The 12,441-nt window shown below is 41.4% G+C and overlaps 1 protein-coding gene and 1 long non-coding RNA gene across 2 annotated transcripts; one reads left to right on the forward strand and one right to left on the reverse strand.

Moving 5' to 3' along the window:
• Nucleotides 1-1,013: 1,013 nt before the first annotated feature.
• Nucleotides 1,014-12,052, forward strand: LOC118206482 (prostaglandin E2 receptor EP2 subtype-like). Its single transcript, XM_035379298.1, has 2 exons — nucleotides 1,014-2,318; nucleotides 8,889-12,052. Exons 1-2 carry the CDS (start codon nucleotides 1,509-1,511, stop codon nucleotides 9,180-9,182), a joined length of 1,104 nt encoding a protein of 367 aa, XP_035235189.1. The 5' UTR covers nucleotides 1,014-1,508; the 3' UTR covers nucleotides 9,183-12,052.
• LOC118206553 lies at nucleotides 4,877-6,139 on the reverse strand. The gene is made up of 2 exons (XR_004761208.1): nucleotides 5,403-6,139; nucleotides 4,877-5,179 (listed from the first exon to the last, which is right to left on the reverse strand). It is a non-coding gene; the product is annotated as an uncharacterized LOC118206553 (long non-coding RNA).
• Nucleotides 12,053-12,441: the final 389 nt, after the last annotated feature.

Genomic DNA, 12,441 nt, shown 5'->3' on the forward strand with positions numbered 1-12,441 from the left:
CAAAGACACCCAAGTTAGGTCAGGTTAAACAGCCTATAGGTGTGAAAGATGTTACATAGCATTACATTTATTTGTGCATATGCTTTTTATCCAAAGCAAGGTACAAAAAGTGCATACCGAAGGTCATTGGAACAACTAGAAAACACAGGTCCGACAAGGTATAATACTCATTATGCAACAGTTGTTCATAGCCATGGACAAGTTAAGTCCAGTTCACACAGTAAGCATAGGCTAGGTCAGAAAGTTACAGTAAGTCAAACTAGGAGGCATGACAACAAACTACAACATCAAGATAACAATACAAGTGCAATGTAAGTGCTGGATGGAGGTACAAGTGTAAGACTAAAGCACTACATGGTGTGTGTGCCCTATGATGGATTGGCTGTCCAGGGTGTATTCCTGTCTTTTCCCAATGCATGTGAGGATAGGCTCCACTACCCCCAAGACCCTGACCAGGAATAAGCAGGTTTGATAATGGATGGATGGAACGTGCGATATACGCACATCAGTTTAATTTTTCATGGACATATAGCACTGAACAAACATATAGTCTTCTGGAAGAGGTAATGAAACAGATACTCATGTGCATACAGTAGCTCACTGACACAGACACACCAAACCGAAAGTAAAGGCATTCTATACATTTTTTTTTTTACTGTGCTACTATAATTAAATGACAAGATAAACCACATTGCACAAACCACATTTTTGAAAACAGTACATCACAGTACTCACTTCACTGAAGCAAATTTTTTCTGTTCATTTTTTCGAATTATTCACTTTCTAGCTATATGTAGCTGCATGTATATAACAGAAGACAATTATTTTCCTATATTAGGCTAACATTATTATTGTTGTTGTTGTTGCTTTCAACAACCAATAACAACAAACCGGTAAATGTATTTTAAAAGAATCTCGAAAATTTTCCGCTCACACTTTTTGAGGATAGGGTGTGTCAACAACTGGGTGACGTCATCGCATCACTACATTCGGACAGCTCATTCAGAAAGAGAAGCCCACGCTGACACGCACACTCTCGCCGCTCGATGTAGTCGAGCAACCTAAGAAAAGAAAGTATTTAGACATGAACTGCTCTGACACGAGGAACCTATGCACTCCGACAGAAGCATCTTCTGAACAGGGAAACATTTTCACCGATATTTTCACAGTACACTCCACAAGCAAAAGCGTGGTGGGCGGGATTTTTTGCCACTGTAGCTTACTTGAAGGAGGAGTTGGGACGGTGAATGAAGATTGTGTACAAAATGTGCTTCTTAATTTCAGAACTTTGATCCATATTTGCCTGAGAAGATCAATTCATTTTTGCCGAAATCATCAGGAATCAAAAGTGAGACCACTGAATGAGTGCATTGAACTAAGCTTCTGGACTTATGGAAAACGCAAGTTTCTTAGCTATATGTTGCTACTTCTGAATGCCATAAAAAGAAGTTTAAAGGTAACCGCATGTATAAAATAAAATAATTTTTTTACCTGTGGAAAAAAAAAATATGCCTGTGCTTTTTGACACAAACAATGACACTTGCCATCACAGGAAATTTATCGAACCCTCGAGCCCGACAATCAGCGCACTGATGTTTTCAGCTGGAGTAATCGGAAATGTAATCGCTTTGATCCTGTTGGAAATCCGTCGAAGAAAGGATCTTAGTCGGCAGCGCTCGTCTCTCTTCCACGTGCTGGTGACCGCGCTGGTTGTTACGGACCTTATGGGAACTTGTCTCATTAGCCCGGTAGTTATGGCATCTTATGCGACAAACATGACAATAATAACTATGGGTAAGAATAGTTCCGTGTGCGAGTATTTTGGTGTTAGTATGACTTTTTTTAGTTTGGCAACTTTGTCCATACTTTTCGCCATGGCATTGGAGCGATGCTTTTCCATAGGATGCCCGTACTTTTACGGGCGGCATATCACCAAACGTGTAGGATATGTCTCCATTCCCTTCATTTACCTGCTTTGCGTAGTCTTCTGTCTTTTGCCGTTCCTTGGTTTCGGGGATTACGTACAATACTGCCCGGGAACGTGGTGTTTCATTGACATGAACCCTCACAGGCTCGAGGACAAAGTGTACGCCAACGCTTATGCCACTTTGATGCTTGCGATCGTCACCTCCGTCGTGATTTGTAACGCGTTCGTGGTCTACCACCTGGTCCAAATGTACCGGAGGCGCAAAATGAACCGAGGATCTACCAGGGGGAGAAAGGACCGAAGGCATTACTCCATGGCTGAAGAGGTCGAGCACCTTATTCTGCTGGTCTTCATGACAGTGGCGTTCGTGATTTGCTCCCTTCCACTAATGGTAAGTAAATATTTTCTATTTTTGCCATTGCAATGTTTATTTATTTATTCATTAATTTATCCGTTTGCTGGTGCATTGCATATGGTTAACATTGGTCCTTTGCAAACAATGAAAACATCACCATAATTTACAATGCTAATTCATTTACCTGCTTCACTTTATTTGAAATGATAATGCCTAGCACACCAAATATACTGAGTTATACAAAACTCCTAGTAGCCTAAGCTATATTTTAAATGTCTATTAATAATTTTAAAGGTTTGGGAGAAGAAAAACTGTTACAGAAATCATCAGCATTTGCTTGATACCCAAATAAAATTGGGTATTTCTAACGAAACTGCAGCAGACAGCATTTTTTTGTAAACGATTGAGTTGGTTTATGCCTAATATAATTCAAAACCAATTTGTTGTATTCAATATAGATTCGGGCCTACTGTATAGCCTATGTAATCTTGTACTCTAGAAAATATGTTCACCTAAAGAATGGTACCAGAATTGAACTGTTATGCCTGAGTAAAATAAATGTCAAATTATAAGGCCTACTGTTTTAAAATGGTAATATAGTATAAAAATATCAACTTGAATAGACTATACATCCTTTTCTCATTTTCATATATGAGGACTACAAAAAATATTCGTGTAATCTAACAAATCACAATTCTGTAATTCTAACCTCGGACGAGGAAGAACAGTGGTGATTCAGTCGCGGTTGACGATGCATCTAGATGCTCAATTTACACCGTAAAATGATTTTTGTTCTAGGCTATTTCATGTATAATAGGCTGATACTACTACAGTTTCTAATGCATTCAGCACTGTTATTTTATGATACAAGGACACCTTTTCAAGGTCTGTGAATTGCTTCGGCGCGTGAACTGACTACCTGATTTAAACGGGAGCGGTTTTGTCTTCGTTCTCTGGGGAAAATAGGCTACTCATCACTCTAAAACAGACTGAGCTGAAATACCGTCATTAGTACAACTGCGTCAAATAATTTCAATTTGACGTCGTAACATCAGATTAGTTCAATTGATGCGACGATTCATCTTCAAAGAGTGCATTGCTGTTTTTTTCTCTCGTTTGACATGATTTTACTAGGGAGTTGATATTCCAATCAGACTTGACATTGAAGCCGCTGAAGACCACCCAGGACTTTGGAACAAACAAACAAAAAACAAACGAAAGAAAAAACGAGGCAGAGAAAGAAAATAACTTTCAGAAGTGAAAACAGATTCTAAATTTGGAGTTCACTGCGGGGTAATGGAGTGATGTGTATACATTTTTGCGTTAAATACGATTTCAGAGGGAACAGCAAGGCAGAAAAACATACAACGCCTTTTTACACCGCACCGTAGGCTACTTCAAAACATTCATTTGTGAATACATATGCATATTGTGCATTCTTACAAGAATAGTCATACACGCTGACAATAACAGGAGGATGTGGTGTGTAATATGTAATATAATGTAGAGCACTGATTGTCGAAGTAGATTGTGTAAGCATGCGGAGCCGGCTGCCGGCATAAACAGTCTATCTATGCAGTCGTTTACAGCCGCATCCATCACTGGGCCACACAAGTCTTCCAGCCATTCATTTTCTAAACCGCTTATCCCTTGTCACCCTTGTCAGGGTCGGGGGGGGGGGGGGGGGGGGGGTCCTCCACACAAGGTCCTCAGTTGGGATTCAAACTCGGCACCTTCTTGCTGTGAGGCAACAGTGTAGCACCGTGCCATGCCCATACAATATACGTTTTTTTTTTGGAGCAATTTTGGGCCACAACAACATTTTTGTTTAGGGCAGCCAAAACCCGAGGGCCGGCTGTATGAGCATGCATAAATCCCCCTTCACGTTGTAAGTCACCATCTAACATGTTCAGTCACGTCCAAGGGCATCAATGTAGCAGCTGTAATGGCAACTGGAAAAAGTCCAAACTGCTAGGACCATCAAATTTCTAAAACGAATTTCGTAATGGAAATTGCATTGTAAATCATCAGTGACTGAATTATGCTGAGGACCTGGTCATTAGGACATACTATCATGTAAGCCTGGATGGGGAATGGTGGAAATCCGTCCTAGATCTGCTGGTACGGGATGGCACCCACGCTCTACCCCCTGCCATAGCCTGCTGTATACAGTATATGCTCTTCCAGTAAAGTACATCTCTGTGACACCCAGAAAGGCAACATGAAATCCTACACTTCTGACTTTTCACCTTTGCCTTCGGTCTCAAAATAGGAAAAAAAAGGTCATGCTACTTATGGAAATATATTACTATTATTACAGCCAGAATAGAGGGAATAGTAAACATTTTCAATATGACAGCTCAAAAATGAGTAGGTCTTCACGACCATGACAATTATGGGAAACATAGAGCAAATGCTGTCATGTTCTGGAGTTACCCAAAGAGGAAGGAAGCAGAGAGCACAATGAAACTGGCAAAGTGGTGCCCACTAAGTCTGTGCCCGTCTCATTGTGTCTCAGGCGAGGAGCATGAATGCCAACTATAGAGAAGAGCAGTGGTAGTGTAATATGAGGAGAAAAACACCTCTACTGCCCATGAGAGAGATTCTGTAATATATACTGACCAAATCATAAAAGATCCAGTGTCAACATTTTGCAAGGTGAAGGTAACATTTCCACAAACAGACTGCCTGCATCAGTGAAATGGTGGAACACAGCTGACAGCAGCCTTATAAATCTCACTCTAAAATGTCAGCGCAGATGTACAAGTTAAACAGAGATATTTACGATCAGAGCCAGTACTGGAAAATAAGTTTAATTGCAGACCCTTAACTCATGCTTGCAAACCCAAAAAGGAATATATATTTTGAAATCAAGTGTACTGTATCCCGGTTTCAACCTGTATGTAAAAAAAAAAAAAAAATTGTGGTCAGTTTTATCAGAATGTCCACAAATGTATATTCATTTGTAGATTCGTTGCTGCAAATGAACAGCCAGTTCATACCCTTACTGGAAATATTTAAGGTTATTATTGTGTAATTACATTTGAGCTGAGCGCTCCTGTTTTTAATTAAAGGTTGAAATAAGAGCGCAAATGCTTTTTGTTTAAAAATGATGCTTACACTGTACACCGGAGAAAGGGCTTGTAAATGAAGAAGTCTGATGGACGGGAAGAACGAGCGGAATGAATGTGGCCAGTGTGAGGCCAGCGAGACTCTCACACTGCACGAGCCGTCTTCATTATGCGAAATGCTCAGTTGTTTGATGCACTTACTCCATCAAATGCCCCTGGGGAAAAACGCATGGACACAAGTCACAGAACGTTATTGAACGATGTCAGTTGTGCGCACATTGCTTTCTAAAGAAACTATCAGAATGAATTCAGATATAATAAAAAAAAGGACACTCAAAACAATACTAAATACAGATGTCACAATAATATCGGGGTCGTATCAGTATTGGCGATAAGAGCATAAAGCAAACTTGTCGGTACTGGCTAATAAGCTGTGAATACAGCTGATATGATTGGCTGATATGTTGATGGAAGGTGCTACACCACAGTAGCGAAGACCTTGATGTGTCACTGGGGCTGTAAACTATGTGAAAATTAAGTAATTTTTTTACCAGCCAAAGTCACAAGTAAAGATATACAGAGACCCAGTAGCTCTCTAGACTCATGCTCTCCACTTAAATGATAAAGCAAGTTGAAATTTTGTTATGCAAATAAAATTTGTTACGTTTCCCAGTCATAAATTGACATCTGTGCTCATCTACTCATCTTCAATGAATGTGGAATCTTGATTGCAGTTTTGCATTTGTGGTATACTGTAAAAGAGGAAAGTGTTGGCATCGGTATCTGTATTGACTAAGATGGTTATTGATATTTACCACAGAATTCCGTGTTCGTGTGAGTATACCCAGCAGGCTTTGCAGGGAAGTAGAAAACTAGCATATGGTGCAGGTGCATGTCTCATGTATACGACACCTCTGTGGTGGTATTAGGTCACCTGTGGGATGAATATCACAGGGTCTATTTGAAGTTTTCCACAAGCCACACTGGTCCCCTGATGAAACCTTATCTTGCCTGTTCCTTCAACAAGCACCTTCTCTTTCTTTTAGCTTCTCCAGATGATGATGATTATATAAATAATTAAAAGGGCACTCAGTATGATTAAATATTCAGTGTGTGTGTGACATTATTATCTGTTATTCAGAACAAATATTCATCTAGTGATACTCAGAATACATTTCAGGCCACCCTTGGAATTACAAGCCCATCTCCTTCACTATTATGTTACTTCTACTGCCCCAAAAAGAGGAACAAACCAGCCTTGATACTGAAAGGCGGCAGCCATGTCAGGGTCTGTTTGTGGTGTGGCGCCTGTGGGTTAAATTCCGCTCAAAATGCATGTTTAAAAACCTGCGGCCATTTGTATACAGCAGCACTCATGCTGCAGTGTCCACAGCCAGTGTAGAAGAGCGCAGGCAAACATGCACTCCCCTCTGAAGAACATGATGTCGCCAGCGGCATCTTTCCACTTCGCAGCCACACAAGCCAAGCTCACACAGATAATGAGCTGGAGGAAGACATTTCACGCCCCAACCAGTGCCCGATCGACCAGCGTCGACTCTAGTGATGAGATGCCACCCAAGTGAACCCTCTCTGGCCCTGGGCACCGCTAACTTCAATTATCAGTCACCCTGCGTCCACAGTTGGCAATGGCAAGGTCGGGATTTGATCCCAGACCATAGAAACCACCCATGCACCAGAACAGTGCCTTAACAGAATGAGCTACCCAGCAACCCAATTCCATTCAAAATTTAACGGGATGTCAGAACACTTAAATGACCTGTACCAGTGATTTGAAACTGCAAACAGATATTGTCACTGTGGTACTTTAGGCAGTGCCTCCATAAAGCAGAGAGGTACAGAGAGGAAGAACCTGATGCTAGGACGTTCCCCCCAGCTCGCATGTACAGTATCAGTTTCCATTGATCTGGGAATCACGTTCTGCTACAAGTAAGGGAAAGCTACACATACCAGCCAATCAGGGACAGGTATGTTTATCGTCCATTGGCTCTAATTGGACAAAAGCATCGAGGGGAAACAGTGTTGTGGTTTCATCAGAACTTGCCAACTTATAGGAAAGCAAAATCCTGCCACTTTCCACAATGGTGATTGGTGATTGAAAGCAATGGAGTTCTAGAACACTGACTTAACATTTTGGAAAAAACATTCCAAAAAGCCTACTCTTCAACGAGTTAAAGTAATCTCAAAAGCAAGCTTTATGCAGGCCCAATAGAAATATCAATTGCATATGCTGCATCGTTTATTCTAGTATTATAATTTTTTCCATCTTTTGGAGCTTGTCCACTTTTAAACCCAACTTTTTTATGTGCTTGGCGTGCTAACTACATGTAACAGATGGCAGGGGTGTTTGAGGTTCCAGAGAACCCCCGACAGAGGTACATGGTGTTCCATTTAGGAGAAGAATTGTGTTTCATTATCTACCCACAGGTAATGACCTGAAGGTGGAGGAGGATTATTTATGCCCTGGTAATGGCTCACAGGTTGCAGGAGGGGTGGTTTATGTTGTTGTATAGTCCCCGATGTGGAGCCTTTGAGAGTCAGGCGTTGAACCACACGTCCGTTTGTTGACGAGAAAGACAATAGTTTTAGCACTTTGTGTTTTTCTGCGGCTAATTCTTTACTCCTGCCTACAGTGGCATTTTAATACCCCTTCTGCAGCTGCAGTTTGTCCAGAACAATTCAGGCTGAGTCATTTTCTCAAGGGAACAGTGGCTCTGTCCCGGTCAGAGTCAGTCAAAACACTATATCCCCTGCCTGAACCACAATGCCATGAGCTTTTCAGTAGGCAGCGCGGGCACTCGAGCTTAATATATAGGCACTGCAGTTTAATATATAGGTGCTGTAGGTCAATGTAAAGGCACTGTTGTTTAATGTCTAGGCACTGTAGGTTAATGTGTAGGCATGGTTGGTTAATATGTAGGCACAGTAGGTTAATATGTAGGCACTGACTGAAGTTTAATATACAAGCATTGTAGGCACTGCAGTTTAATATACTTTTAGCTTGTGACCTAAGAGTTCCAGTCTCAGCATTGTCCAATTGGACATTGAAATAGTCTTGCTGCTTCTGGATATCAGCCAGAGACAGTTTGGTGCACTTTCACTTCAAAATCTGTTAGTCATCTTGGGAAATACAGAAAAGCAGACGATATGTATATAAAACTAGGGGTGCATGTCCTAGCAGAATGTGTGTGTGCGTGTGTTTTCTCTCATGACCACGAAAAAGATTTCAATTTTTTGTGACAAAATGTTAGCATTAATTTACTGTCGGTTTTATTTAAATGCTTAAATGCTTATACATACCCATATACTGTACAGCATAGTTCTCTCAGTATAATAAAAAAGAATACGTTTTCAGCTGAACGGACTATATACTTACTTTTCTGGAAACATTTTGAATTAAAACACTTTGCATATACCCCAGTTATTTTCTTTAATGGTTTGTAATCACTATGTTTGCAAGCGTCCTTGTTTTGACAGCGGTGCCAGTGACTGACATTGCGCTTTCATTTCTGCACAGATTCGCGTGTACATCAACTCCACGGGGAAAAGGGTCGAGAGCCACAACACCGACCTCATCGCCCTGCGCTTCCTGTCAATCAACTCCATCATCAACCCCTGGGTCTTCATCATCCTCAGCCCGTCTGTCCTGCGCTTCCTCTGGGGGGCGCTGTGCAAAAATTCGGCCCTGTCCTACAGGGGGGTCGTGTTCGGCTCCACCCTGGGGAAGGAGGTGAACACCCTGAACGATCTCTGCCACCACAAGGCCTCCACAGAGATCACAAAGCTTCAGGGCTCGGGAGAGATGGTGTAAGTCTGGCCCAGTCACGCTACCAACTGAAAACAGGCCCCACGAAGAGGTCTCTTAGGACACAGAGCATCAGCAAGAGTCTGCCCCGTGGTTTAGGTCTGGGTCAGGCTCCGTCGTGCTACTGCAGTGAGAATCAGCAGGAATAAAACCAGTGGTTTCCTACATGTTTTTCGCTAAGTATAGACCGGCAGGGAAATGTGATTTGCTTATTTAACAAAATGGCTAGCCCATTTAGGACTGCCCAAGGCACTGTTTGACTTCGACACACACCACGGGGAATAAGCCATCAGGGAGAAGGCAGATGTTCCACCAGGGCCCATAGACGTGTTTTGATGGTAACAGTAGTGAGATCATTTTCTAGTCATAACATTTCATAAATGGGAAAATCCATGTGGGGATTCACGTTTTTTTTTTTTTTTTTAGCGTAGATTTTACTTGAAACTGTTACAGATGGGAATACATGAGTTGTTTTATGGGCACTGGTCTATTGCAGGCAGGAAGCAGGAGGGCTCTATGGACTCACTGTGTTGGGACAAGCCTTTCCATGTAGATGGGTAGAATGGAATTAAACGGATAGCACTCCTCTCTACAGCCTACACAGACACACCTCTGTGTTCTCTCTCTGTATTTGAAACGCTTGCTTTGGGGCTTCTGCGGCTTTAGCCGTGTGCACCGTCGTGCCTGCCAGGTTCTCTTTTTTTTTTTATCGCTCCCGGAGTTTCCCCGGTACCGAGAATGCAGTGGTGAGGGAGTTTTCTCCCGGTTCACTGACCAAGAAGTGGGCGTCTCGTAGGATGACTTCGCGGTGATGGTGCAGATCTAGCCTGCACTTGCCCGCGATTTCCAGCAGCGACGAACATTCTCGTTGGATTTAGATTCAAAACACTTGTCATATACGTCCAAGTACCTCTGACTTGTCTTCAGAATTGAAATGATAATGCATAACATAAGACTGTGGATTAAACTGAATTTTAAAAATCTGCCGAGTGACAGATTTTTTTTCTGTTGATTTATTAAAAACGGAGTGCACTGAAAATATGTGACGTTACGAAACTGTTCTGGCAAACTTTCGTTTGTTGATGTTTTGTACGCTGTGCTTTTTTGTATGGAGTGCCATGTTAAATTATTTTATGATGTAACTACGTAACGTCTAGTAAACTTGCTCTGTAATTCAACCTGAATCAGGAATGAATAGGCTAATATTAATGAGGAACAAATATATTGATTATATGTAATATTAAGGTAATATACTCTGTGAGATTAACCGTTATGATCGTTATTAACTGTTATGATAGTAATTATGTACTGTATTTCTCAACTATTTATTTGCACTGATCTATGAAAAAATGTAAAACGTGTGTGTATGTGTGTGTGTGCATTATCCATGTTATCGCATATGGCAAACCACCTCATGAGTTCCAAATTACTCTTCGTCGATGTCAATGCAGGTTCCATTTCGCACTGCAATGCAGAATTGATTACTGAAAAACAATGTATTCATGCTCTGGATGTTGCCTTAAGCGTAATCCGTTTTCAAGTAAGCATGTCGTCGTTGCCTGGCTTCAACTTAAACATTAACGTAAATCTTTAGGAGGAACCTCATTGGTGAGGTCAGAAAATGGCGGTTAAGGGAGAGTTACGGTGGGAACTCAGGACTGCAGACAGAGCGCCACAATTAGCGTCTGTTATGATAAGGCCTCGTACACAAGGAGGAACCTTATTTAAGCGTGCTCACTGGGGAATTTGGGAGTGACACACTCAGTTCAATGTAGCCTCCCTTGTCCGAGATGGCATGTTGTTAACAGCAACTGATAAAGCCTTCCGGCTGTTGCTGAAATGAAATGCCAAGTTCAGACATACACAGTCTATGATTTCCCAACTTGCATATCTATATTAGTCTTAAAAATAAAATATCAACAGTAGGCTATAAAGTTGAAAGTCAGTCAAAGTCATTGTTCAGGCATGGCTCAGATATGTCCTCAACATTAATTTGAATAAAAACGCCATACACTCAGATGTCCTTGAACAAGGCATGTTTAAACATTGTGCATTCTCTCACCGAAGACTATAAGTTACACAACACAGCCCACAAAAATGTCTGATCAAAAGCCAGTACATTTTGCGAGAAATTTATTTAAGCTTGGCGTTTCCAAAAGTCTCGCCAGGTTTACTATACATGCCAGGAGAAAGTAAACTAGGAAACTTGGCCTGTTGTTCTCTAAAGCTTGGTACCGTATATCCTGTCAATTTACGTGAGAAATGCCAAACCCGTTCTCTTTATTCTCACCCCATCATTCTGATTTCACAATCCATCATCCAAAAGCTGCCAAAGCTGGATTTATTTCAAAGCTTGGCCTCACCTGAACAGAAGACACTAACGTGCAAGGATTTGATTTTTTAAAGAGTGATGGAGCTGAACAGGATTCAACTGCCAAAATCAGGGGGAGGAGCGTTATTTCATAACTTAATCTCATTGTCAGGGGCAGCAGTGCATCATAGTGAGACTCGACTGATTGGTTGTCAAATTTTCAAAGATCCATAATTTCCTAATGGCACATTTTTGTCGTAATGTGTTCCACGATTTATACGCTTATTGTTGCTTGACATATGTGTGTATGCTGTACTACATGAGAATGTGAAGCCCAGGTCTGAATTTCATTCAGAAATCTATATCATAATACAAGAGGTTTGAAAATAGTGCTATGGTAGTATACATGCCTGTTTTATCGTGTTGATTTTTTTATGAATAGTTTACCAATGAATGATTGATGTCAAAATGTTCAATGTAGCTTTTGTATGGAGCTGTAGCCTTAATACCACTTTAAAATGGATGGTTATGAAATATATATGATAAATACTTGTCCGTCTGTCTTGCTATTTCTCCCTTTGTAGTTATTTTTCACGACAATAATTAGACTTCAGAAAAGCAGAAGGCTATCTGTGTGCAGTGGGAATGCTCTGTTCCTTCACAGTAATTGAATTTGGAAGAGTTTATCAGCGTTGGCTAACGGGATTAGCGTACAGTCGGAGGGGCAATTCGCACTGTTGGCGGAAGTGCTTGTCTGTAACTGTTTATTGCATTGACCCACCCCATCTTCTTTAGGGCTTTTATGGGCAGGGCCAGGAAACAGCTGTTCTGTATATGGGGAGATATCAGGGGCACAAGGGCAGGGCAGGCGCACTCACAGGGAACAAACACACACACACACACACACACAGTACAAACATGCGCATGCACATGCACACACACACACACAGAGCA

This window comes from Anguilla anguilla, chromosome 1, assembly GCF_013347855.1.
Source record: "Anguilla anguilla isolate fAngAng1 chromosome 1, fAngAng1.pri, whole genome shotgun sequence".
NCBI classification, from domain to species: domain Eukaryota; kingdom Metazoa; phylum Chordata; class Actinopteri; order Anguilliformes; family Anguillidae; genus Anguilla; species Anguilla anguilla.

Coding starts and splice junctions, on each gene's coding strand:
- LOC118206482 (XM_035379298.1), top strand. CDS start 1,509: ATGCCTGTGCTTTTTGACACAAACAATGACACTTGCCATCACAGGAAA. Junction 2,319..8,888: donor TTTGCTCCCTTCCACTAATG/GTAAGTAAATAT, acceptor ATTTCTGCACAG/ATTCGCGTGTACATCAACTC.